The 27273-nt window shown below is 48.9% G+C and overlaps 1 protein-coding gene across 1 annotated transcript in view; it reads right to left on the reverse strand.

Moving 5' to 3' along the window:
* Nucleotides 1–27273, reverse strand: part of OTOG (otogelin) — a 92020-nt gene that overhangs the window by 29614 nt on the left and 35133 nt on the right. The window contains exons 26-33 of the mRNA XM_062197498.1: nt 11330–11464; nt 10918–11064; nt 10578–10697; nt 8825–8941; nt 8057–8213; nt 5072–5098; nt 2894–3061; nt 143–424 (exon numbers count right to left, since the gene is read on the reverse strand). Of these exons, the coding sequence (XP_062053482.1) occupies nt 143–424; nt 2894–3061; nt 5072–5098; nt 8057–8213; nt 8825–8941; nt 10578–10697; nt 10918–11064; nt 11330–11464 (1153 nt within the window). The remainder of the gene's footprint in view (nt 1–142; nt 425–2893; nt 3062–5071; nt 5099–8056; nt 8214–8824; nt 8942–10577; nt 10698–10917; nt 11065–11329; nt 11465–27273) is intronic.

Consider the following 27273-nt stretch of genomic DNA (forward strand, 5'->3'; position numbering starts at 1 on the left):
GACCCAGGGAAGCAGCTGGGACCCAAGCCAGGCTGCTCTTGGCTCCCTGGGCTGCCACCATGGAGGCTGGGCCCCTGCCCACATGGCCTCCCTGTACCACGTGGGTGTGGGGGATGCGGGGTGAGGGCAGGCAGGCACCTACCCAGGAGGCGGAAGAGCGTGCCCTGGCGGAAGGCCTCAGTGTGCTCGTATGGCCGCAGGGCCAGTGCAGCGCCCACCACCGCTGACAGGAAGGAGCTGGGCTTCGCCAGGGACTCCAGGGCCACCTGGCCCAGCCTCCATGTGCCCCGGTGCAGCAGGAAGGAGGCGTGGCGCTGGAAGGCTTCGGCGCCCTGCCACTTGGCCAGCTCCACTGACCCATTGGCTGTGACGTGGAGGAAGAAGTTGGGTCTGTCGGCAGCCTCCAGTGACACTACATCCGGGTCTGCACAGAGACACGTGGGTAAAGTCAACTTTGAGTAGGGGCTGGACTGGAGCTCCCTAGACCCACAGGAGGGCGCAGGGTCACCGCTGAGCCTGGAAGACAACTGTAGTCTCCTTTCCTCCCTCTCCCCTCCCCTGTTCCTTCTGCCCACCATGGGCCTGGCGCTTTCCTGGACACCCAGGGCCCTGCAGTGACCAGAGCAGACCCAAATGGCTGCCCTGGCACAGTCACGTTCTGCTGCAGGGTGAGACCAGCTAGGGTTTTGGGATTTGGGTTTGCCAGGTTTTGGGGTCCCTGGCCTGATCCTGCTCCCCACAGACTCCCAGGTCAGAGCCAGTAGACCCTGGGGCAGCCCACAGGTGGGGAGGGTATCCCAGAGAGAGGAAGGGGGTCACCCAGAACCCCAGGGGCCCCCAGAGCTCTTCCCAAGGCCCCAATCCACCAGCAGGTACACAGAACACACGGAGGAGGGGCTGGAGGCGCAGGCTGCTGCACCTGCTACACTGGTGAGCAAGCCACTGCACACCCTGGGCTGCCGTGCAGAGTAAGCAGGGAGGCGTGGAGAAGCCTGGTGCTGAGTGGGCATGTCCTCACCCCCTTCACGGTCCCCGGAGTCCCCAGGAGGGACCGCCTGTGTCCACATCCCACCTCCCCAGGCAGTCTGAGAATGTGGTGGGGAACTAGGGGAATTCTTCACCAGCGTGAACCGTGTCAGCCGCTACGCCGAGCCAGCCTCTACCTGCCGGTTCTGAGCACTCATCTGGAGGCAAATATATGCTCGAGGCACCAGGGACAGGGCAAGACAGGACAATAAAAGCCCTGCCCCTCACGCAGCTGGCGCTCCAGGGGAGGCAAGTGCTGTGCCGAGTTGGGGCGGGGCCCTTGCTGTTCCCCCTTAACGGAGGAGGAAGAGAGGCCCAGGGTCACACAAGGCAGGACCAGAGCTTGGGCAGGGCCAGCGCCCAGGGGCTTCACCCCGGCAGAGTCTGTGGCATGGGATCCCGCAGAGACCTGCCTGCGAGACCGCAGGCGAGTCACTTTCCTCTCCTGGCCTCCGCCTCCTCCCCTGCAAGGACCAGGTCGGCTCAGCTCGAGGTTTCCAAGTCCTGAGTTTTGCGTTGACGCCCAAGTGGCATTTGCCTCCCATTCTCTAAACTGCCTTGTGGGAAGCCCTCTGCGTGAGAGGCAGCATGGCGGTGAAGAAGGGAGGACAAAGGATGGACGGGCAGTGCACCATGGGGCCCGTGACCTCCCTCCCTGGGCCTCAGGGCTCTCATCTGTAACTGGGGGAACAGTAGGAGCCCCCTCCTCTGACTACTGTGAGGAGTCAATGAGCAGGTAGACATAAGGCGCCTAGGACGCTGCAAGGTGCGTTGTACGTGTACTGAGGAAGGAGCTGCTCTCACGACACAGAAGGAAGCTTCCCTTCAGAATCTTCTCGGAAATTTGGCCCTTAGGAAGGTGTGCCTGGCCCTGGCTTGTGCTCCTGTCCCTTCAGAACACCCAGACCCCTTCCCCCAAAGGCCTGAATGATGGCTGAACCCTCCCCTTGGGACTGTTTCTGCTCATCACATTATCTCCCATCCTTCAAAGTCCAATCCAAGGGACATTGCCTCCATGCAGCCACCCTTGATTCTATCAGGGTATTGGATTTTGCTGTCTGATACCCTGAGTGTGGGACAAAGGAAGAAGCACAGGATGGGGAGGGGAAGCCTACATCCTCCCTGTTCTCATGAGAGCCAGGCCCAGTGGGGTGGGCTGGAGCCTCTCCACAGCTGTGTCCTCCAATGTGGTAGGGGGACTCTGGGCTCTACTGGGAAGTCACCCCCAGCCCAGGACTACCACCCCTCACTGCCCCGAGATGGGGACGGTGAGATGGCCCCAGAGGAGGCACCCTGCTTCGGGGGGGGGGGGGGGGGGGCGGGTACTGCTGGCCAGGCAGGGGGCGCTCTGGCCCTCCTGTGGTCCAGGCTCCTCATGCCCACATCCCCTCACGGCTCCGCAATCCTGCCCAGCGCCTCCTATTAGACCCCATGGCTGGCCACCCTGGCTGCACCTGGGACTGGGCACCTGCCGGGAGTCCTCCATAGCTTCCCAGGGCCCTCCAAAGTCCCAACTCCCGGGCTTGGCCCCCACTTCTCCCTCCCTCCTCTTTTCTCCCAGTGGTGCAGGGGCCATGCACCTCTACCCCAAATCCCGGGGCCCGGGTTAGAAGCCGGAGGAGAGGAAGGCCCGGGGAGGGAGGGAAGCAGAGGGCAGAGAGCAAGGGAGGTAAGGCTGCGGCCACTCCAGTCCCTCCGGGCCTTGGCCTGCCTGCTGCTTGGCGGAGAAGTAGAAAGCGCCTCTTCACGGAGGCTGAGGAACCAGCCCAGGAAACCCAGCTCGGCTGGCAAAGGGGCGTCTGCTGGCGTCCCCTCCCCAGCTGGCATAGGGCCTCAGCACTCCCTCCTCCCTCCCACAGGGCCTTACCGTGGGCCTTGGCCTTGTACAGAGCAGCGGTCAGCAGGAAGTTCACGAGGTCCCCTGGCACCACACCCTCTTCCTCCACTAGGGCTATGCCATTGCCCTCTGCCCGCATGGCCACCAGCGCGCCTCTGGCCGCCACGCTGGACAGCTGGTAGGGGCCTTTACCGAGCGCTGGAAAGAGGAGTCTGGTCATAAGTCCCGCCTCCCCAGGCCTTTGCCCCACCCCTGTCAATTAGTGATAGGGGAAGGGTGTCAGGGAGGGACTTTGATGGTTTCTTTCTTCCCAGGCCCCGGGGACCTGGACTTCGAGGAGAGGAAGGGCCAGGGGCCCCAGGCTGCCAGCCCCTGCAGGGACAGACCCCCTGCCAGTGCCCGAGCCAATCCACAAGAGCCTGGGAAGAAGGCTACCCAGCGGCAGTCCCTAGGGTCTCTCCATGGCCACCGTTGTCCTCAGGGTCACCCTTGGGAAGAAGACATTAGACCGAGTCCCTGCCTGCTCAGGGCCTGCAGATGGCAGCTGGGAGACGTGGGCTTGGGGCAGTGGATGATCTGTTTTTTATCTCAGACATGGGCTGCCCTTGGATCCTTGGAGCTTCTGTAGCTCTCAGTCTTGCTGGCAAGGGGCACAGGTTCCCTGGACAGCGCTATGGCCAGGAAGCCGGTCTTCCTAGCTCCTGCTCCTGCACCTGCACCCCCTGGCCGCCTCAGTCCCCTTCCCAGCCCTGCTCCTCGCCGCCCTCAGGACAGAACCAAGGAGCCCAGCTTGAATTCAGGCCCCCCTCCTTGTTCCACACTGAGTGAGTTCCCTCTTCCTAGAAAGAGCCTGCTCTTCCCCACGTCCTGTCTCTGTCGCACTCTTCCACCCCCTCAGAGTGGCCCTCCCCGCTTGTGCCTGGCAGACGCCTACTCCATGTCTGGGCCCCAGCTCAAATGTCACCTCCTTGGGGAAGCTCTGCCTGCACCCGCTCCTGCCCCGCGCAAACTCCACCCTGCCTCCACCTCCTCCTCGGGGCTCCAGCAGCCCCGGGAGCACGCACACGCCCATGGCAGATCTTATAGCAGTAGCATCGGGTTGGGGGCCACACCTGTCTCCCCAGTTAGACAGGAGACAGGCAGTGCTGTGGGGGGGAACGGCTAACACCAACTCTCCAATAAAGCGCAAGCCAGTCAGCAGTTTCGTTTCCCACCAGCAGTGGTCTGCAAGCCGCCACCCAAGGGCGAGTTCAGAGCACCCCACCGGGGCTGTGGAGGCAGCTGAGCAGGTCCTGTCCACCGCCGATTCCCCTGCACCCCACCAGAGCCTGGCCCAAAGAAGCTATTGAGGGCTGGATGAGCAGACGGGTGGAGAGCAAGGGGAGGCTCGAAACAGCTTGTCCTTTGCCAGCTCCTGCTACCCAAAATGCCACAAGAAAGAGAATTCTGCTTGGAGCTGCCTTGCTGCAGTGTGCCGCCCACCTGGCCCAGCGGCTGCCACTCTCCCAGCACAGATGCCTCCTCCAGGAGCAGAGGGGCTGGGCTGGGGCAGCCCCAGGGCTGCCACTTTGGCAAGGACAGCTGTCTCAGAATGGTCCAGCCCACATCCTGCACATCTCTGGTCTCCAGTCCGTCCCCTCCACGTCACTGCTGTCCTCTTGGCTTGGGATGGACGTTCCCAAACCCAGTGCTGCCCGTGTGGGTAGCTGAGGACAAAGCCTTGGGCCTGCCTCCACAGGGGAGGGATGGGGCTTGCAAGGCAAAGGTGCAGGGCCCCAAGCACCTGCCGAACATCTGACTGTGGCCCAGCTGGAGGCAGCTCTCCAGGGTGCTTAGTCATGACCTGTGTTGTCACCCTCGCTTGTGTACATGCTGGAGCACATCCTGCTGCCCTGCGACCTTGACCTCGGCTAAGTTTGCAGATGCATCCGACAGGACAGCCACCCTGGGCAGGCTGCGGAGCTGGCACACTGGTGCCCATGGGGTTTTATGTCCTGGTGAATACCCTGGGGCAGGGCCCAGGGAGCACAGTACACCCTGGATCCTGACAGTGGCTGTAGGAACCTCCGGAGACAGAGTTTTGGGGTACCCCTGGGCTCTGCACTGTCAGGGCTCTCTCTGCATGATGGGGCGTTCCCCAGGGCCAGCAGAGCGGCGGGTGGCTGGTACTGCTGTGGCATGGGGCAGGGCTGGGGAGGGCTGGCTTACCTTTGTTGAAGAAGTCACAGTCGTAGGCTGAAAGACACAGCACAGACACTGTATGAGAAGCCACCCAGAGCGCATGCCCCAGCCTCCGTCCTTCCCCGAGAGCAGGGCCTTGTCTGCCTCCCCAGCTCCAAGATTCAGGGAGGGTCACTGGAGTCAGGTGTCTTTTCTCTCTGCACTCTTAGCACAAGACTCAAATTCTGGCTCAAAGTAGGCACTCAGGGGGCTGGCACTGTGGCATAGTGGGTAAAACTGCCACCTGCAGTGCTGGTATCCCATATGGGTGCCAGTTCAAGTCCTGGCTGCTCCAATTCTGACCCAGCTCTCTGCTATGGCCTGAGGAAGCAGTGAAGGTTGGCCCAAGTGCTTGGGCCCCTGTACCCGCATGGGAGACCTGGAGGAAGCTCCCAGCTCCTGGCTTCAGATTCGCATAGCTCCGGCCATTGCAGCCAATTGGAGAGTGAACCAGTGGATGGAAATCCTCTCTCTCTTTGCAACTCTTTCAAATAAATAAATAAATATTTAAAAAATAAAAGTAGGCATTCAGCAACATGCCGGGTGAATTAATCAATGAATGAATGAACGAATGAAAGACTATTGGACAGAAGGGTGTGTTCTGCGGCAGGATTAGGACCAAGGAGTGGAAGTTCCAGTGTTGTGGAAGATGTCCAGAGGAATGCAAATGTAGGATGGAAATGGGGCTTCCCGGAGTCTTCCCTGCACAGGGGACAGTGCAGCCGCCTGAAGCCTCGTGGTGACAGCTTGTCCTGCAAGTATGAGCTCGGCACGCCCCCTAGTGGTCCATGCCAGCACCACAGCCTGATGGCCCAGGGCCTCAGCTATGTATTCCTCTGTCTGCTGGGTGGGCTGGGAACCTTGCAGGGGACGGACGCTTTGACCTGGGATCGAGGCATTGAATAGTTGGGTGGGTGGGATAAAGGCCAAGGAGGGTCCTGCCTCACACGTAGATGTGGTCTAACGCACACCACACCCCAAACACAATAGGCACCATGCTCAGTGCTGCCCCTGGGAAGGGCACTGGGAGTCAGGTGACTGCCCAGGAGGCTGGACTCAGAATCCCACCAAGCCTCTGGTGTCCGGTGTGTGCAGGTCAATGGGAGGCCCGGAGAATCCTTTAGAGCTGGCTGCCTAGGGTCAGGCTTGCGTTCAAATCTCATCTTTCACTCATCTGCTGAGTGGACTGGGAAAAGGTACTTAATCCCTGTGATACTCGGTACCTTCCTCTACCAGTTGGGACTGCCCCTAGCAAATGCCCCCATGTGCTCACCGGGGTCTGGACCCCACAGTTCGGGCAGAGCGCACACCTCAGGTGCAAAATGTAAGGGCCCGCAGCATCGCAGCGGCGAGACCACAGAGGCTGGCAGAATCGGAATGCAGTCGCTGTGCTGAGTCCCAGCACCACGTGCTGATGGGAGCACGTTCACGCACAGCTGCTTGATAACGAAATCCCTCACAGCAGACTCTGTAGAACGTCAACCTCGCACAAAGACGACGGCTGTCTGTCCAACCACTGCCCTGTTCCACCGTGGACTGGGGCCACCCTCGGCATTGATCCCTGAGCACCCTGGGTGTTAACCCTGACAGCCAGGGACTACTGCCAATCAAAGTATCCATCCTCTCCTTTTGCCTTTCAGCACATCCCCTTGCTTTGAGGTCTCTGGATTTACTCAGAGGTGACCGGGCGCCATGATTCTCATGGCAAGGCCCAGCTGTGCCCAGAGAGACCGGCTCATCTTGGAAGGCTCTTTCTCTGTAGGTTATTTAGGTTCAACAGACAAATACTATCTTAACACAAGGTTTTAACATCAACACGGTGGATTTCATGAACAAAATATCAACATTTTTAGATAGGCAGGATCAGTAACAGTGTCTTGTTGATCCACACCAGAGCAGAATGCAAAAGGGACAACCAATAATATTGGCTCTTTGATATATTTTGTTGGCTGGCCAAAGGGTTTTTGCAGTTTGAAAATTGGATCTATTTGAGAGGGAGAGAGAGAGGGAAGGGAAAGAGAGGGAGAGAGGGAAAAGGGGAGAGGGAGAAAGGGGGAGGAGAGAGGGGGAGAGGGAGAGAGGGCAAGAGGGAGAGAGTGTGTGTGTGTGTGTGAGAGAGAGAGAGAGAGAGAGAGAGAGAGAGAGATCCCATCTGTTGGTTCATTTCCCAAACACCAACCAGGCTGGCATGAGCTGGAGCCAGGAGCCAGGGACTCACTCCAGGTCTCCCGGGGGAGGGGGGGGGGCAGGGACTCAACCACTTGAGCCGTCACCGCCGCCTCCCGGGGTCTGGATCAGCAGAGGGCTGGAGTCAGGCGCTGAGAGCCGAGTACAGAACCTGGGAGGCGGGCCTTTCGCCAGGGTTCCACCGCTAGGCTAGATGCCTGCCCTGACGCTTTACTTTTTAAAAATGTTGTATCAAAATTACTGTACTCGAATTATTTCTCTCGATGACTAAGCACGTTGATGGCCCCTTAAACGCCACACCCCAGGTACGTGCCTCGTGGGCGTTACCTTGGTCCTGAGGGGGTCAGAGAGGTGACACACGGGAGGCCCAAGGCCCCGCACACAGCGGATCCTCAGGAAGCATGTGTGCGCTCTGCCTCGCGGAGGCTTTCAGCAGAGAAGCAGAGGGAGAGGCAGGCTGCGAGGGTCCAGGGCAGACCCGGTCTCACAGCCTACACGTAGCAGCCCTGGGCCGCCAGCCCAGGGCCCTGAGGACCGGTGTGCACAGACTATCTCAGTTTGAACCCTGGCTGTGCTGCTACCCACTTTCTCTCTCTCCATAAGCCTCAGTTTCTTCAGCTGTAAAATGGGACTCTATAGTCCCACTTCAAAGGGTAACGAGAAGAATTCAACGCATAACACACACAAAGCAGCTGCAGCCTGGCACACAGCAAGTACTCGGGAACTGTTAAGCCCCGGTGGCAGGTCCCACGGGGAGCCTCTGGGAGGATGGCCATGGACACTCACGGCAGAGGCGCGGGGTGCGCCAGTCGACGGTCACCCCGTGCTGGCAGCACTGGTGGGCGTAGGCGGACACGCTGGCACAGAAGCACTCACAGTCGCCACCCCGGCTGCACCCACAGGTATCCGTCAGGCAGTTGGAGTAAAACCAAGTGACATCGACCTGGGAGGGTCAGGGGTCAGAGGTCAGAGGTCAGATCCTGACTGCCCAACTGTGGCTTTTCACCTGACAGCCGCCAGCACCCATGACAGGACCATGGACTAGGACGCACTGCCCACGTGGGGTGAGGGGAGACAGGCAGCTGGCTGGGGAGCAATCAAGAACTCCTGAGCTCTCTCCTGGCCTGAGCCTGGCCTGGGTGAGCCAGGGGCTCAGGGGGAGGCTGCGGAGCAGGTGCAGAGTCTGAAGTGCCCGGGAGGCCAGGGACAGCTAGGCCAGTCAGACGGCGGCAGTCAAGGCCTGGGAGGTGGAGCAGAGCGGCAGAGCAGGCAGCACCATGCACCAGGGGTTTGGGCTCACTGTTCAGAAGTCGGGCTGAGCCAAACAGAGACGGGCTAGGGAAGGACCCAGCAGCTAGGGTCTGCCCATCAGCCCCATCATGTGCGGGACCAGGACAGACAACCGAGCAGGCTACAGGCAGTGGGATGGCAGCCCTGGGCCTCTCCTCTGCACCTGAGGCGTCTCTCCCGAGGCCTGGGGGTTGTGTGAGGGCAGAAGGGACCTCAGGGAAGTGGGGAGAGGCCCAGGAGAGGTAGAGGGCGGGGTGCACTCACCACAGGGTGGCATGTCTCAAACACCTCGCTCAGCAGGATGCCACATTCCTTCTTGGCAAATGGCTCTCGGAGAGGATTCAGGACACATGTGTCCCGGGGATCCAAGGTTTCTGGGCACTGATGGGCAAAAGCAAGGCTGGTGTGGCCACCACGACCCCCGCCCACTGGGACTCATGGCCTTGTACAATCCCTCCCTAGAGTGTTGGGGGTGGGGGGTGGGGGCTGTGCCTAGAACTTGCTGCAGAGCAATAGCATGTGGCCACCGCCAGGGGGCGGCGTGGTGGTGCCTCTGATCGGCACCACACACACACAGCCCTTCTTGTTGGGATGGCTCCCTGCTGACCTTGAAGCTGTAAGAGGCTGTGATAGGGAGCCCGCTGTAGCAGGAAATGTGGGCATCCAACCATTGAAGGTGGGCTCTGGCCCACAGCCAGCCAGAAACGGAAGCTCTCTGGCCCACAGCTACAAGGAGCTGAGTGCCGCCAACCACCATGCTGGCAGGGAAGGAGGCAGCTGCTGCCTTGGCTGAGCCCCTAGATGAGGGGCCAGCCCTACCTGACATCTTGGTTGTGGCCTTGTGCTAAGCAGACTCGAGTCAAGCCAGGGCCACCTCCCGACCCACAGCATCCGTGAGAGGGTCATGGTGTGCTGCTCAAAGTGGCTGCACAGTGCCAGCTAACTCGGAGCCTCTCCTCTGGCATCTGCTGGGCCGCCTTCCTCGGGCCCTTGACTGGGGCCCCAGGGGACGCCTGAGGGGATCAGCAAGAGAGACACAGGGTGGGAGAGACAGCAAAGGTGAGTCACCCATGCAGCTGTGGGAGCAGCTGGTCCCCCTCAGGATCCCAGTGAGCTCTAGGTCATGGCCAACAGCTCTCCTAACACCATCTACACAGACTCATCTCCATCCCCTTGCTGGCAGAATAAGGTCAATACATCATCCTCATGACCACGACTCTCCACGGCTGTATCCATGGCAGACATAAATAATCGATCCCAGTCCTCCTTCCAGCACAGCCTCACACAAACCTTAGGTCTTTCTCAATGCAGCTTTCCACGCAGCCCCTTCTGAACAGCCGGAGTTGTGATGTGAAGTAAAATCTAGTCACACTACAGAGAGGACAGGCCTTGCTCAAGTTGTCACCCAACAAGTCAACAGAGGACCCAAGACAAGAAACCAGGTCCCCTGCTCCCAATTCAGGGCTGTTTTCATCTTGACCCTACCCCTGGCACACGGCGCGGCAGCCTCAAACAGTTCCCAGACCTCAGAGACAGCCCCCTCATTTCTGCCTTTTCTCCAACATGCTTCTCTGCTCAACTATGGCTATTAAGTACCACCACAGGAGCCACCTTCCTCAGGAAGTCTTCTCTGATTGACTGAACCTACACCAATCCCTCTTGGTCTCTCCTCCGTATCAGTCCTGGTGATAGGAGTGGAGCCAGAGAGACGGATAAGATGGTCACACACCAACTAGCCTCACCTCCCGCACTTGGTGGCCGACTCTCCTGGGACAGAACTTTGCTTCCTTTCCAACCCCCTCAACCTCCCACAGGGGCTTGGTCCAAGGCAGGGCAGCTGGCTGAATTAGTGAGACTGGATGATGCAGAGTGTGGGGCTCGGAATGGCAGTCAGGGGCCAACAGTACGTGCGGGAGCAGTGTCACGCCCAGTCTCTCTCCCTCCATCTCAGGCTAGGTTCAGGTCCGACCAGTGCTCATCTGAGCGAGGGGCATGAGCAGCCTGGGGGAGGCTTTACCTCGACTGCAGCCCAACTGCTGCCAAACTCCTGGGGGTTAGTGAGCTCCAGGTTCTCCCGGGTCCTCATCTCATTGATGGTTTTCAAGTCAAAGTTCCCACACAGGCCTGCCAGCTGGCCCTGAGAGAGGAGAGGACCCCAGAGTCAGGGGCAGGCATGAGCAGAGGGGAGCCACTGTCTGGAGAGGGAGGGGAAGGCAGGGCAGTGTGCGGTAGGGTGGGTGGGACAGAGGTGTGCCCTATCTGTGAGCAGCGGCTCCCATACGACACCTCGACACCCAGTGAGTTGGTTCAGCCCCTGCAGGTGCCAAGCCCCCTGAGAGACATGCCCTTGTGACTACCTGCCATTGCGGCCCCGCCTGGACGTGCACCGTGGTCCTCTGGTCCCACAGGAGGGTGACGTGTTCCCGCGGGAAGTGTACCAGCGTGAAGAACCCCGCACGCCATGTGTGCACCTCCTGCTTCTCATCCAGGAAGCTCTCGGGACTCTGGGGGCAGCAGGGGAGGACAGAGAGAGACAGTCCTGAGGCCCATGTGCCCCTTCCCCGCCACCCCAGGTCAGCTGGGCCTGGCTGCAAGTCACTAGCCAGCGCCAGGGCCTCACCAACACAGCCTCCTCCCTCGTGTCCTGACATTGGCTTCTGTGTTCCAGACCCCGGCCAAGGAATGCAGCTTGAGCCCCTCACTCAACAGTGCCTCAGCTCTTGATAATCTTCAAACGGCCATACAACCTTCCCCTGCATGGGCCCTTACGGGGTTTCCTGAGTCGTCGTCAAAGACAACGAGCGAGTCCCCGACACTGATGGAGATGAACTTCCTGCAGGTGACGCCGGAGCCGTAGCAGTTCACGTTCTCCACGATCACAGAGAAGCTGACGTCTGACGTGCTCTGGGGGGAGAACAAGTGAGTGCGGTCACACCAGGGAGACGAGCGCCCTTGCCAGGAGGCACAGGGCTGACGGACAGAGGCTCGGCAGCAGTTTGCAATCCACTTCCTCTTATGAGCTGGGTGAGCCGGGGCACTCACTTCATGTTCGGGTGCCTAGTGCAGTGTTTAGCGTGTAGCGACACCCCAGAGGATCTGTTGAGGGAGTGAAGTCATTAAAATAAGACTAGGGATGCCAGGTGTGGACAGGGGAAGGGGTAGGGGTATGATTTTATATCCACGCTTGATGAAAACCATTTCTGGAGGGCAGATAGCCAGCATTGAGTGAGTGACAGGTCACACACAGACACTTCTGTCCACTACATTACCACACCAAAAAGCTAGGAAGACATCCACCCGTGTATTGGCAACAGCATGTAAGTCCTGGGGACAGCTCTTCAATGGGGGACAGGACAACCTGGAGTGCACCTCCATATCCCTGGGGTCCCACATCCAGGGCTCAACCAACCAGGGGGTGGAAACAGCCAAAAAAAAAAAAATGGTCTTTACTGAACATGTACAGACTTTTCTTGTTATCATTCCCTAAACACCACAGTATAACTATGTACATGGCATTTACATTGTCGGGGAAACCATAAGAAATCCAGAGATGATTCAGGCATGTGAGAGCACGTCACAGGTCCTATGCAAATCCTACACGCATCTGAGACACACGCGTGTCCACAGATTGCAGTTTCCAAGAGGAGTCCCCAAACCAAACTCCCACAGGCACGGAGGGATGCCGCTACATTCTATAGAATCCCACATAGCTGTTATGAAAAGTATGCACAGGGTGTAGGGGATAACGCTCGGGGCACACTACAAAGTGAAAAAAAAAAAAAGCTGGTGGGGTCCTATTCACAGAAACTAAATCACATCCCTCTCCGAGAAGGTGGTCTTGAAGGATTCTCTCCTGCTGGGAGGGGTTCTTCAGGAGGCAATGGGAAGAGGTGAGGAAAAGGGAGATGTTTGTCTTTATTGCATGTCTATATTATTTTAAATGTTCATGAAGGGTTTGCACTGTCTTTGGAATTAATAAAAGAAAATGAGGTCTAGCCGGCACCGTGGCTCAATAGGTTAATCCTCCGCCTTGTGGCGCCGGCACACCGGGTTCTAGTCCCGGTCGGGGCACCGGATTCTGTCCCGGATGCCCCTCTTCCAGGCCAGCTCTCTGCTGTGGCCATGGAGTGCAGTGGAGGATGGCCCAATTCCTTGGGCCCTGCACCCCATGGGAGACCCAGATAAGCACCTGGCTCCTGCCTTCGGATCAGTGTGGTGCGCCGGCTGCAGCATGCCAGCTGCGGCGGCCATTGGAGGGTGAACCAACGGCAAAAGGAAGACCTTTCTCTCTCCCTCTCTCTCTCTCTCACTGTCCACTCTGCCTGTCCAAAAAAAAAAAAAAAAAAAAGAAAAAGAAAAAAAAAAAGAGAGAGAGAGAGAAAAAAGAGAAAATGAGGTCAATAAGCTTTAGCTCACAATGTGACTGAGCTCAGGGGACAGCTCCCAGGGCAGTGCCTGCCCCACGCACAGGACTCCAAGAAGGTTCTGTGCTTGTTATTGCTGTTGTCATCACCATGCCATGACTCTTACCTGGAGAGAGGGACTGCCTCTTAGCAAAACCAAGGACCTGGCTGCACCTAGTATGCCCCCCCTGCCTTGTTGACACCTTCCCTCTCCTTCTGGGACGACCCCACCTTTATCATGCCACCCCACATCACCATTTCCCCTCCTCCAGTTAAGCTGAGGCCTTTCACACACGACTCCTGCAGTGAACAAACCTTCAAAGATAGTGAAATAGGGAGGGAGCTTACTGCTCCAGTCTAGGGGAAAACAGTTTTAAAAAAGTGGAGAGAGGCCGGCGCCGTGGCTCAATAGGCTAATCCTCCACCTACAGTGCCAGCACCCTGGGTTCTAGTCCCTGTCAGGGTGCCGGATTCTGTCCCGGTTGCTCCTCTTCCAGGCCAGCTCTCTGCTGTGGCCAGGGAGTGCAGTGGAGGATGGCCCATGTCCTTGGGTCCTGCACCTGCATGGGAGACCAGGAGAAGCACCTGGCTCCTGGCTTCGGATCAGTGCGGTGTGCAGGCCACAGTGTGCTAGCCTCAGCAGCCACTAGAGGGTGAACCAATGGAAAAAGGAAGACCTTTCTCTTTCTCTCTCTCTCTCTCTCTCACGGACCACTCTGCCTGGCCAAAAAAAAAAAAAAAAAAAAAAAAAAAAAAAAAAAAAAAAAAAGTGGAGAGAGTGCAGTCTCAGGAAAGAGTTAAGGAGAAAATGACAGAGGAAACCCCATGCAAATTAGATGGACACTGTGGACCTATGTGGGGTGTGGACACACATAACTCAGGACCCCAGCAGTTGAGAACCTCAGCACCAGCTTTGGAGTGAGGTGAAACCGGGCTGCAGCAGCCCAAGTCACTGGTGACAAAGCTGTGGGAAAGGCCAGGCATGAGTCCAGCTTGGAGCTCTGTGGATGATAGTGTACCTGCCACCCTAGAGAAAAAAAGGGGGCACATTTCTCTCACTTTGACCACCAGACAGCAGTGACATGTATAATGGCTGCACCAGCTCATGCCTGCGTGCCCAGCAACCAGCTGAACAGAGATGCCTCAGTTTGGCTGGGAGAATTCACAGGGGGCTGGGTGCTCATGACTGTGGGAGGCTCTTGTGCTGGGACTGTGAAAACACTGTCTGTGTGGGAGGGCACGGGTGTGGCTGGGTCTTTGGGTGATGACTGTGGGCAGCTCCACATGCTTGGGGCTCCCTGATTCCCTGGTAAGGATCATTGCTGTGGGATCCATGTTCACACATGACTGTACAGATCCTTTGTGTGGTCCTTATGGCAGTGTGGATGAAAACTGTACCCACTGTACCCAGGTGTTGGTCTCCTTTGAGGAGTGGAGGTGAGCGTGAGAATATATCAACAGAGCTAGACATACCTCCCCTCTGATTATAAAAAAAGATTCACCACACACAACTTGGGTATCACCTTAGACACTTCCTTCATCCTGAAGCACTGAACAGAGCTCCCTGACCACACCCACAACACATTTCTGGGTGTTCAATGAAACAGCCAACACTCCATTAAGCCACAGAGGCATAGTCCAAAGACAAAAGCTATCACAGGAGAGAGCTTCAAGATGGTGGCATAGCAGCAGGATGAGCCAGGTCACCTGAAGCAAAAAATAGAAAGTTAAAAAGGAGAGAAGATACAAACTAGAGATAGAGCCTTTGGAAATTCATGACAGGAAGCACAGGAGACCAACACAGACTGGGCAGGTCCACGCTGAAAGAGCAAATAAGAAAGGGAAGCAGAAGTATGCAGTGGTGGTACGGATCTAGGTGGCTGCGCCCAGCCCCCAGGGGACCAGGTTAGTTGGAAAATTTCGAGCCCACAGGGCCACAAATAACAGTGGGAGGGGGAGATTGGCAAACTGCTTTTGAAATTGCATGCCGGGTGGGAGGGAGGGAAGAGAAGGTATAGAAAAGCAAACAGAGGTCAGGCACTCCACAGACCAGCTCCCCTACCTCCAGACCTGCAGTCAGCTGAGGGAAGTCATCTTGACTTTTTACATATCCAAAGGTAAGCCTTAGCCTACCGAGCACACATGCATCAATTGCAGGGGGGCCACCCCCTCCACACCCCAGCACCCAGGTACGAGGTCCACAACATTTGCAGAAGAACTTCTTCTTTGCTACGCAAGCTTAAAAACAAAGAAAAGTCCTGAATATCGAAAACTTGAGCCGGTCCATCAACCATTGAGAAGTGAGCTGGGTCCCAGTAGGTGGGGCTAAGTAAACCAGAGCTCTTACCCGCTTCCACCAGGATTGACAAGTGAGCAGGGCTCCAGTAGGTGGCGCTCTGTACTTCTACTTCAAATGCACAAACACAGCAGCTCATGACAGAAAGAAGCCACATAAGATATTTTCCCCAAATACATACACACACACACACACACATATACAAATGCAAAAAAAACAAAGGAAAAAATAAAAAATAAGAATAAAGAAGACACTATGAGCCTCTCAAAAGAACACTACAACTAACTCCTCAATAATAAAAGGCAAAGAGACTGAGCATATGCCAGATATGAAATTCAGAAAACTAATTGTCAGATTACTTAGAAGCACTCAGAAGCAAATTCACAATAAATGAAAATGCTCCCAAGAAATTAAGATATTAAAGAGAAGTCGGGGGGGCCGGCAATGTGGTGTGGTGGGTAAGTCGCCACCTGCATTGCCAGCATCCTGTATGGGTGCCAGTTCAGGACCTGGCTGCTCCACTTCTGATCCAGCTCTCTGCTATGGCCTAGGAAAGCAGTAGAGGATGGCCCAAGTCCTTGGGATCCTGCACCCATGTGGGAGACCTGGAAGAAGCTCCAGGCTCCTGGCTTTGGATCAGTGCAGCTCTGGCCATTGCAGCCAATTGGGGAGTGAACTTGCAGATGGAAGACTTCTTTCTCTCTCTCTGCCTCTCCTTTTCTCTCTGTGTAAATCTGACTTTCAAATAAATAAATAATCTAAAAAAGAGCAAGAGGGGGGAGAAGTCAGAACAAAATACTAGAAGTGAAGAATTCAATAGACCAAATAAAAAATGCAGTGGAAAGCCTTAACAACAGAATAGGTGAGACAGAACAAAGAATTTCAGAACTAGAAGACAAATTTCTGGAAATATTACAGTCAGACCAGAAAAAAGAAATTAGAAAACTGGAAAACACGGTTGGTGATTTACAGGATACTATCAAGCAACCCAACATACAGATCATAGAAATCCTGGAAGGTGTGGAGAGAGAGAAAGGATTAGAGGGCCTTCTTAATGAAATAATAACAGAAAACTACACCAGCTGGAGAAATAAAGAGACATCCAGGTACAGGAAGTACACAGAAATCCCAACAGACACACCAGAAATGATCTTCACAATGAGCATCATAGTAAAACTCACCACAGTAAAACATAAATAAATGATCTTAAAATGTGCACAAGAGAAATGTCAAATCACATTCAGAAGAAAACCAATTAGACTCATTCCAGACTTCTCATAAAAAACCCTACAGGCAAGGAGAGAACGGAGAGATATATTCCAAGTCCTCAGAGAAAAAACTGTCAACCCAGAATACTGTACCCTGCAAAGCTCTGATTTATGAATGAAGGAGAAATAAAGATCTTCCACAACAAACAGAAACTGAAAGAATTTGTAACTACTTACCCAGCCCTACAAAAGATGCTCAGGGATGTGCTATACACAGAAACACAGAGACAGGAACACCACCATGAAAGAAGATGAACGTAGAAAAGGACCCAGCAAAAGCACAAAGGAAACCCAAAATACATTATTAAGACTACTGACAAAAACATGGCAGTGCAAAGTCGGTATTTAACAATAGTTACCCTCAATATAAATGGTTTCAACTCCCCAGTTAAAAGATACAGACTGGCTGAATGGATTAAAAAACAAAACCCATCTATCTGCTGCCTACAAGAAACACATCTCACCAACAAAGATGCACACAGACTGAAAGTGAAAAGATAGAGAAAGATAATCCATGCTAACAGAAACCAAAAAAGAGCTGGTGTAGCCATCCTAGTATCATACAAAATAGACTTTAACACAAATACTATTAAAAGAGACAAAGAAGGGCACTATATAATGATTAAAGGATCAATTCAAAGGAAGATGAGACTATCATAAATGTATATACACCTAATTATAGGGCACCTGGCTATCTAAAAAAATGTTAATGGATCTAAAGGGAGAGATAGACCCAAACACAATAGTAATGGGAGACATCAATACCTCACTCTCAGCAATGGACTGATCAACCAGACAGAAAATCAGCAAGGAAACAGATTTAATTGACACTAGAGATCAAATGAACCTAGCAGATATCTACAGAGCCTTCCACCCTATGGCCACTGAATACACATTTTCTCACCAGTGCATGGAACTTTCTCTAGAATTGATGACATGCTAGGCCCTAAAGCAAGTCTCTGCAACTACCAAAAGATTGAAATCATACCATGCATCTTCTTGGAACACAATGCAATGAAGCTGGAATCCAGCAACTCAGGAATCTCTAGAAAACATGCAAACACATGGAGACTAAACATGCTCCTTATTGAACAGTGGATCACAGAAGAAATCAAAAGAGAAATAAAAAAAATTTTGGAAACAAATGAAGATGACAATATAGCATATCAAAACTTATGGGAAACAGCAAAAGCTGTGTTAAGAAGAAAGTTTAAATCAATTGGTGCCTACATCAAGAAATTGGAAAGGCATTAAATAAATGAACTATCAATGAACCTCAAGTATCTAGAAAAATAACAACACACCAAACCCAAAACTAGCAGAAGAAAAGGAAAAAGTCAAGAAGAAATAAACAAAATTGAAACCAAAAAAACAATTCTAAAGATCAGCAAAATGAAGAGCTGGTTTTTTTTAATTAACAAAATTGATACACCATTGGCCCAACTAAACAAAAAAAGGAGAAAAGATGCAAATCAATACAATTAGAGATGAAAAATGAAATGAAACAACAGACACCACAGAAATAAAAAGAATCATCAGAAACTACTATAAAGAGCTGTATGCCAACAAACTGGGAAACCTAAAAGAAATGGATGAATTCCTGGACACATACAACCTACCCAAATTGAGCAATGACGACATAGAAAATCTAACAGACCCATAACCAAGATGTAAATTAAATCAGTAGTAAAGACATTCCCAACAAAGAAAAGACCAGGACCAGATGGCTTCACCACTGAATTCTACCAGACATTTAAAAAACTAACTCTAATTCTTCTCAAGTTATTCAAATCAACAGAAAGAGAGGGAATCCTCCCATATTCTTTCTATCAAGCAACCATCACCTTAATTCCTAAACCTGGAAAATACACAACAGAGAAAGAGAACTACAGACTAATTTCTCTGGTGAACACAGATGCAAAAATCCTCAACAAAATTCTGGCCAATCAAATCTAACACCACATCAGAAGGATCATCCACTTAGACCAAAAGTGGGATTTAATTCTGGTATGCAGAGATGGTTCAACACTCACATCACATCAACAAAATGAAGAACAAAAACCATATGATTATCTCAGTAGATGCATAGAAAGCATTTGATACAATACAACACCCTTTCATGATGAAAACTATAAGAAAACTGGGTTTAGAGGGAACAATCCTCAAAACAATCAAGCCAATTTATGACAAAACCACAGCCAGCATCCTATTGAACACGTAAAAGTTGGAAGCAATCCCACTGAGATCCAGACCCAGACAAGGATGCTCACTTTCACCATTGCTCTTCAATATAGTCCTGGAAATTCTAGCCATAGCCATTAGGCAAGAAAAAGAAATTAAAAGGATGCAAATTCAGAAATAGGAAGTCAAACTTTCCCTATTTGCAGATGACATGATTATATATATATATATATATATATATATATATATATATATATACACTCCAAGAGACTATTAGAACTCATAGAAGAGTTTGGCAAAGTAGCATTTTATATTGATATAAAATCAATACACAAAAAAATAGCTTTTGCATACACAGACAATACCACAGCTGATAAATTCTAAGATCAATCTCATCTACAACAGCTACAAAAAAATCAGATACCTTGTAATAAATTTAACCAAGGAAGTCAGATACCTATGATGAGAATGACAACACACTAAAGAAAGAAATAGAAAAAGATACAAAAAAAAAAATGGAAAAAAACTTCCATGTTCATGGATTGGAAGAATTAATATCATCAAAATGTCCATTCTTCTGAGAGCAATTTACAGATTCAATGTAATTCGAGTCAAAATATCAAAGGCATTCTTCTCATATCTAGAAAAAAATGATGCTGGAATTCATTTGGAAACACAAGAGGCCACAAATAGCTAAAACAATCTTACAGCACAAAAATAAAGCTGGAGGCATCACAATACCTGACTTCAAGACATACTACAGGCAGTTATAATCAAAAGAGCCTTGTACTGGTACAAAAACAGATGGATAGACCAATGGAACAGAATAGATATACCAGAAATCAATTCAAACATGTATAATCAACTCACATTTGACCAAGGAACTAAAACCAATCTCTGGAGCAAGGACAGTCTCTTTAACAAATGTTGCTGGGAAAACTGGATTTCCACATGCAGAAGTATGAAGCAGGACCTATACCTTATACAAAAATCCACTCAAAATGGATTGAAAACCTAAATCTATGACCTGATACCATCAAATTATTAGAGCATTGAGGAAACCCTGCAAGACATTGGCATAGGCAAAGACTTCTTGGAAAAGACCCCAGAGGCACAAGCAGTCAAAACCAAAATTGACAAACAGGATTACATCAAATTGAGAAGCTTTTGTACTATAAAAGATACAGTCAGGTAAGTGAAGAGGCAACCAACAGAATGGGATAATCTTTGCAACCTATGCAACAGATAAAGGATTAATAACTAGAATGTACAAAGAGATCAGAAACTCCATAACAACAAAACAACCCAGTTAAGAAATGGGCAAAGGACTTAAACAGGCATTTTTCAAAAGAGGAAATCCCAATGGCCAATAGACACATGAAAAAATGTTCACGATCACTAGCTATCAGGGAAATGCAAATCAAAAACCACAATGAGGTTTCACCTCACCACTGTCAGAATGGCTTTCATACAGAAATCAACAAACAACAAATGCTGGCAAGGATGTAGAGAAAAAGGTACCCTAATCCACTGTTGGTGGGAATGTAAACTGGTAAAACCACTATGGAAGACAGTTTGGAGATACCTTAGAAACCTGAGTATAGTCCTACCATATGACCCAGCCATCCCACTTCTGGGAATTTACCCAAGGGAAATGAAATCAGGAAAAAAAAAAAAAGCTATCTGCACCCCCATGTTTATTGCAGATCAATTGACAATAGTTAAAACATGGAATCAACCTAAATGCCTGTCAACTGAAGACTAGATAAAGAAATTATGAGATATGTACTCCATGGAATACTAGACAGTGGTAAAAAAATTAAAATCCTGTCATTTGCAATGAAATAGATGAATCCAGAAAACATCATACTTAGTGAAATAACCAATCCCACAAGAAAAAAATACAGTATGGTCTCCCTGATCTGTGATAACTAACAGAGCACCTAAAAGGAAACAGGTAAAAGTGAAATTGACACTTTGAAAAGCAATGACTTGAACAGCCCTTGTCCTGTCTGATGAGGAACTGTTTTATTATTATCATTTTCTTTCTCATTACCATTGGTTGAACTCTACCTAACATAGAATTAATTATATGTGTATAAAGTCAAATGAAAAAATAGATCTTGGTTAAAGAGTGGGAATAAGAGAGGGAGGAGGAAGTTTGTAGCTGTAAAATCACATAATTCTGCATACAATTCTACAGACTTACTAAAAAGTGTACAGTTTAAAAATTCCGCATGGGACCCCAATTCCAATGAGCTGGGTGGCAGAAATGCCACCTTAAGTGTTAAAGTAACCATATTAAGTGTTAAAGTGATCATACAGATAGGATTAAGTGTTAAAGGGATCATATAAATAAGATCAAATGTTCGATAATAATAATAGATAGAATTAAAAAGGAGAGAATGTTCCAACACGGGAAGCAGTCCAAAAAGCAGACTTATAGAATGATAATCGATTTAAAAGCACTCTGACCTCAGAATCAGCCTTAAGATATTCTGGTCTGGCTAAAAGCCCATGAGAGCATTTCAGGCATGGAAAGCCGAGATACTGTGGCAAAAAAAAAATAATAATAATAATAATTCTACATGAAAGATTTCCATGAGGGGGACCCCAGTGGAAAGAAGGGGCCATCAAAGTACGATGTACTTTTCTTTGAAGGAAGGAGAGAACTCCTCTTTGCTTATGCCTTGCTTAAATACTGAGGGAGACAGTGGACTTAAAAGGCTTCCATAGCCTTCACAGCTCATGTCAAGAACCTCAGGTGATCACTGATGTCATCCATAAAAGTGCTGTTTGTTAATAGCAGGAGTCACTGTGCACTTACTTTCCATGCAGAATCTCTGTCCTAAATGAGTTACTATGAGATTTTTTTTTTTTTTTGACAGCAGAGTTAGACAGTGAGAGAGACAGAGAGAAAGGTCTTCCTTCCGTTGGCTCACCCCCCAAATGGCTGCTACGGCCGGCGTACAGCGCCAATCCGAAGCCAGGAGCCAGGTAATTCCTCCTGGTCTCCCATGCGGGTGCAGGGCCCAAGCACTTGGGCCATCCTCCACTGCCTTCCCGGGCCACAGCAGAGAGCTGGACTGGAAGAGGAGCAACCAGGACAGAATCCAGCACCCCGACAGGGACCAGAACCAGGGGTGCCGGTGCCGCAGGCAGAGGATTAGCCTAGTGAGCTGCAGCGCCAGCCCATACTATGAGATTTAACTATAAAACTTGCTCTCAAAGTTTTTATACTTCATGTGTGTGGGTGTACAAATAGTTGCAATCTTTACTTAATATTGAGTTGGTCTTCATGTATAAAGTTAATTGAAAACGAATCTTAACAGAGAATGGGACTGGGAATAGGAGAGGGAGGAGGAGGTAGGGAGGGAGTTGGGGGTGGAGGTCAGGTATGGTGGAAAGAATCACTATATTCCTAAAGATGTACTCATGAAATTTATATTCATTAAATAAAAGGTTTAAAAAAAAGCCATTAGAGGGAAAAAAAATGTCCCACAAATGTCTAAAAATGTAGCAATTCAAGAAACAATGAGGAAGACAAAATGACACCCCCAAAAGAACACAACACTTCAATACCAGAACATGAAGATGAAGAGAATAGCGAAATGCCAGAAATGGAATTCAAAAAAATTGATTGTAGATTACTTAGAAGTAATCAGAAGCAAATTTATGAACTAAAGAAATCTGTACATGACATGAAGGAAAATTTTTCCCACAAAATTGAAATTTTAAAGAGAAATAAAAATAAAATAGTGAAAATGAAGAATTCAATAGAACAAATAAAATATGTAGTGGAAAGCCTTAAGAACAGACTCAATGAGACAGAAGAAAGAATATCCAAGTCAGAAGACAAATCTCTGGAAATTTTAGTCAGATAAAAAAAATTAGAAAACTAAAAAACAGTGTAAGAGATTTATGGGATACTATCAAATGACCCGAACTATAGGTCTTAGGAGTTCCTGAAGGCGAGGTAAGAAAGAATGGATTAGAAGGCCTTTTTAGTGAAATAATTACAAAAAACTTCCCTATTTTGCAGAAAGAAAGGGATGTCCAAGTTCAGGAAGCACGTAGAACTCCTAATAGACATGACCAGAAAATATCTTCACCACGACATATTGTAGTAAAATCATCAAAATCAAATATAAAACATAAAAAAAGATTCTAAAATGTGCGTAAGAGAAACATAGATTACTTCTAGAAGATCTCCAATTAGACTCACAGCAGACTTCTCATAAGAAACCCTAAAGACTAGGAGAGAATGGTGAGATAGATTCCAAGTCTTAAGAGGAAAAAGAAAATCTGTCAATTCACAATACTATACCTGGCAAAGCTCTCATTTATGAATGCAGGTGAAATAAAGACTCTCCATAACAAATACAAACTGAAAGAATTTGTCACTACTCACCTAGCCTTACAAAAGATGCTTAAGGATGTGCTACACACAGAAACACAGAGCATGGTCATCACTATGAAAGAAAGTGAAGGCAGAAATCTCCCAGTAAAAGTACAAAGGAAATCCAAAGTAAACAGTAAGAATATTTATGGAAAAATGGCAGGGCCACATCATTATTTATCAATAGACACCTTGAATGTAAATGGCTGCAACTCTCCAATTAAAAGATACAGACTGGGGGGGCTGGCGCCATGGCTCACTTGGTTAATCCTCCACCTGTGGCGTCGGCATCCCATATGGGCACCAGGTTCTAGTCCCGGTTGCTCCTCTTCCAGTCTAGCTCTCTGCTGTGGCCTGGGAGGGCAGTGGGGGATGGCCCAAGTGCTTGGGCCCTGCACCTGCATGAGAGACCAGGAGGAAGTACCTGGCTCCTGGCTTCGGATCGGCGCAGTGCTGGCCGTAGCGGCCATTTGGGGTTTGAACCAACAGAAGGAAGACCTTTCCCTCTCTCTCTAACTCTATCTGTCAAATAAAACAAAACAAAAACAAACAAACAAAAAAACCAAGAAATAGACTGGCTGAATGGATTAAAAAACAAAACCCATCTATGTGCTACCTATAAGAAACACATCTCACCAACAAAGATACACACTCAGACTAAAAGTGAGAGGACAGAAAAGGATAATCCATGCTAACAGAAACCAAAAAAGGGGTTCAGCACTGTGGCGCAGTAGCTTAATCCTCCGCCTGCAGCGCTGGCATCCCATATGGGCACCAGTTCTAGTCCTAGCTGCCCCTCTTCCAATCCAGCTCTCTGCTATGGCCTGAGAAAGCAGTGGAAGATGGCCCAAGTCCTTGGGCCCTTGCACCCACATGGGAGACTGGGAAGAAGCACTTGGCTCCTGGCTTTGGAACAGCACAGCTCTGGCTGTTGTGGCCATTTTGGGGAATGAACCAACAAAGGAAGAACTCTGTCTCTTCTCACTGTCTGAAACTCTACCTCTCAAATAAATAAATAAAATCTTAAAAAAAAAAAAAAGAAACCAAAAAAGAACTGGTATAGCCATCCTAATACCAGACAAAATAGACAGCAAAACAAAAACTGTTAAAAGAGACAAAGAAGAGCACTATGGAATGATTAAAGGATCAACTCAACAGGAAGATGTAACTATTATAAACATATGCACCCAATTCCAGGGCACCTGGCTATTTAAAAGAAATGTTAATGGAACTACAGGGAGACATAGACTCTAATAAATAGTAATGGGAGACTTTAATTCTCCATTTATAGCAATGGAAAGATCAACCAGACAGAAAATCAGCAAGGAAACAACAGGGTTAATTGACACAATAGACAAAAATGGACCTAACAGATTATCTACAAAACTTTTCATCCTACAGATGCAGAACACATTCTTCTCACCAGTGCATGGAACTTTCTGTAAGACTGACCACATGCTAGGCCATAAAGCAAGTCTCAGCAAGTTAAAAAAAAAAAAATCAAAGTCATACCATGCATTTTCTCAGACCACAATATAATGAAACTGGAAACCAATAATTCAAGAATCTCTGGAACTTATGTAAACACATGGAGACCGAACAACATGCTCCTGATGAACAGTGGGTCATTGAGAAATAAAAAAAAATATGGAAACAAATGGAGATAACAATATAACATATTAAAACTTATGGGATACAGAAAAGGTACTATTAAGAGGAAAGTTTATAGCAATTGGTGCCTATATCAAGAAATTGGGAAGGTACCAAATAAGTGAGCTATCAATGCATCTCAAGGACCTAGAAAAACAGCAGCAAATCAAATCCAAAACTACTAGGAGAAAAGAAATAATTAAAATCAGAGAAGAAATAAGCCAACTTGAAACTAAAAAAGATCAGCACAATGAAAAGCTGTTTTTAAAAAAATAAATAAATAAAACTGAAATACCACTGGCCTAACTAAACAAAAAGAGAGGAAGAAGACACAAATCAATAAAATTAAACGTGAAAAAGGAAAAGTAACAACAGAAATAAAAGGAATCATCAGAAATTACTACACAGAGCTGGATGCCAACAAATCAGGAAAACTAGAAGAAATGGATATATTCTTGGGCACATAAAACCTACCTAAATTGATCCATGAAAACACAGAAAACATAAACAGACCCTTAAGCAAGATGGAAATTGAATCAGTAATAAAGACTCAGGAAAAAAAAAAAAAGCCCAGGACCAGATGGCTTCACTGCCAAATTCTACCAGACATTTAAGGAAGTACTAACTCCAATTCTTCTCAAGCTATTCAAAATAATCGAAAGGGAGAGAATCCTACCAAACACCTTCTATTAAACCAGCATCATCTTAATTCCTAAACCTGAAAAAGATTTAACACAGAAAGAGAAATATAGACCAATTTCCCTGATAAATATAGATGCAACAATCTTCAGCAAAATACTAGCCACTCAAATCCAACAACACATCAGGAAGATCATTCACCTGGACCAAGTGGGATTTATCCCTGGTATGAAGGGATGGTTCAAAATTTGCAAATCAATATGATAAATCACATTAAAAATTGAAAAACAAAAATCATAATTATCTCAATAGATGCAGAGAAAGCATTTAATAAAATGTAACACCTTTTCATGATGAAAACTTTAAACAAATTTAAACAAAACTTTAAACAAATAGAAGAAAACATTTCTCAACACAATAAAGGCAATTTATGACAAACACATGGCCAGAGTCCTACTGAATGGAGAAAAGTTGGAAGCATTCTCACTGAGATCCAGAACCAGAGAAGGATGCCCACCCTCACCACTGCTATTCAATATAGTCTTCGAAGTTTTAGCCAGAGCCATTAGGCAAGAAAAAGAAATCAAAGAGATACAAACTGCTAAGGAGGAGTCAAATTATCCCTATTAGCAGGTGACATGATTCTATATGTAGGGGATCCCAAAGACTCCACTAAGAGGTTATTGAAGCTCATAGAAAAGTTTGGTAAAGTGGTAGGATATAAAATCAACACACAAAAATCAATAGCCTTGATATATACAGACAATGCCATGGCTGAGAAAGAAATTCTAAGATCAATCCCATTCACAACAGCTACAAAAAAAAAAAAATCAGATACCTTGGAATAAATTTAACCAAGGATGTCAAAGATCTTTATGATAAGAACTGCAAAATATTAAAGAAAGAAATAGAAGACACACCAAAAAAGGAAAAATCTTTCATTTTCATGGATTGGAAGAATGAATATCATCAAAATGTCCATACTACCAAAAGCAATTTACAAATTCAATGTAATACCATTTAAAATATCAAGGACATTCTTCTCACATATAGAAAAAAAAAATGATGCTAAAATCCATATGGAGGGGCCAACGCTGTGGCGCAGCAGGTTAACGCCCTGGCCCAAAGCACTGGCATCCCATATGGGTGCTGGTTCTAGTCCCGGCTGCTCCTCTTCTGATCCAGCTCTCTGCTATGGCCTGGGAAGGCAATGGAAGATGGCCCAAGTCCTTGGGCCCCTGCGCCCGCATGGGAGACCAAGGAGGCTCCTGGCTTCAGATCAGCACAGCTCCAGCAGTTACGGCCAGTTGGGGAGTAAACCATCAGATGGAAGACCCCTCTCTGTCTGTCTGACTGTCTCTCTCTCTCTCTGCCTCTCCTCTCTCTGTGTAACTCTTTCAAATAAATAAATAAATAAAACTTAAAAAAAATCATATGGAAACACAGAAGACCCCAATAGCTAAAGCAATCTTACACAACAAAAACAAAGTTGGAGGCATCATAATACCAGATTTCAAGCCATACTACAGGGCAGTTATAATCAAAACAGCCTGGTACTGGTACAAAAATAGATGGGAAGAACAATGGAACAGAATAGAAATTCCAGAAATCATCCTATGCATCTACAACCAATTTATTTTTGACAAAGGAGCTAAAATCAGTCCCTGGAGCGAGAACAGTCTTCAACAAATAGTGCTGGGAAAACTGGATCTCCACATGCAGAAGTATGAAGCAAGACCTTACACCTTACATAAAATTCCACTCAAAATCAAAGACCTAAATCTATGACCTGATATCATAAAATTCTTAGAGAACATTGGGAAACCCTGTAAGATACTGGCATAGGCAAAGAGTTCTTGGAGAAGACCCCAGAGGCA

Source organism: Lepus europaeus, chromosome 7, assembly GCF_033115175.1.
Source record: "Lepus europaeus isolate LE1 chromosome 7, mLepTim1.pri, whole genome shotgun sequence".
In the NCBI taxonomy this organism is placed as follows: domain Eukaryota; kingdom Metazoa; phylum Chordata; class Mammalia; order Lagomorpha; family Leporidae; genus Lepus; species Lepus europaeus.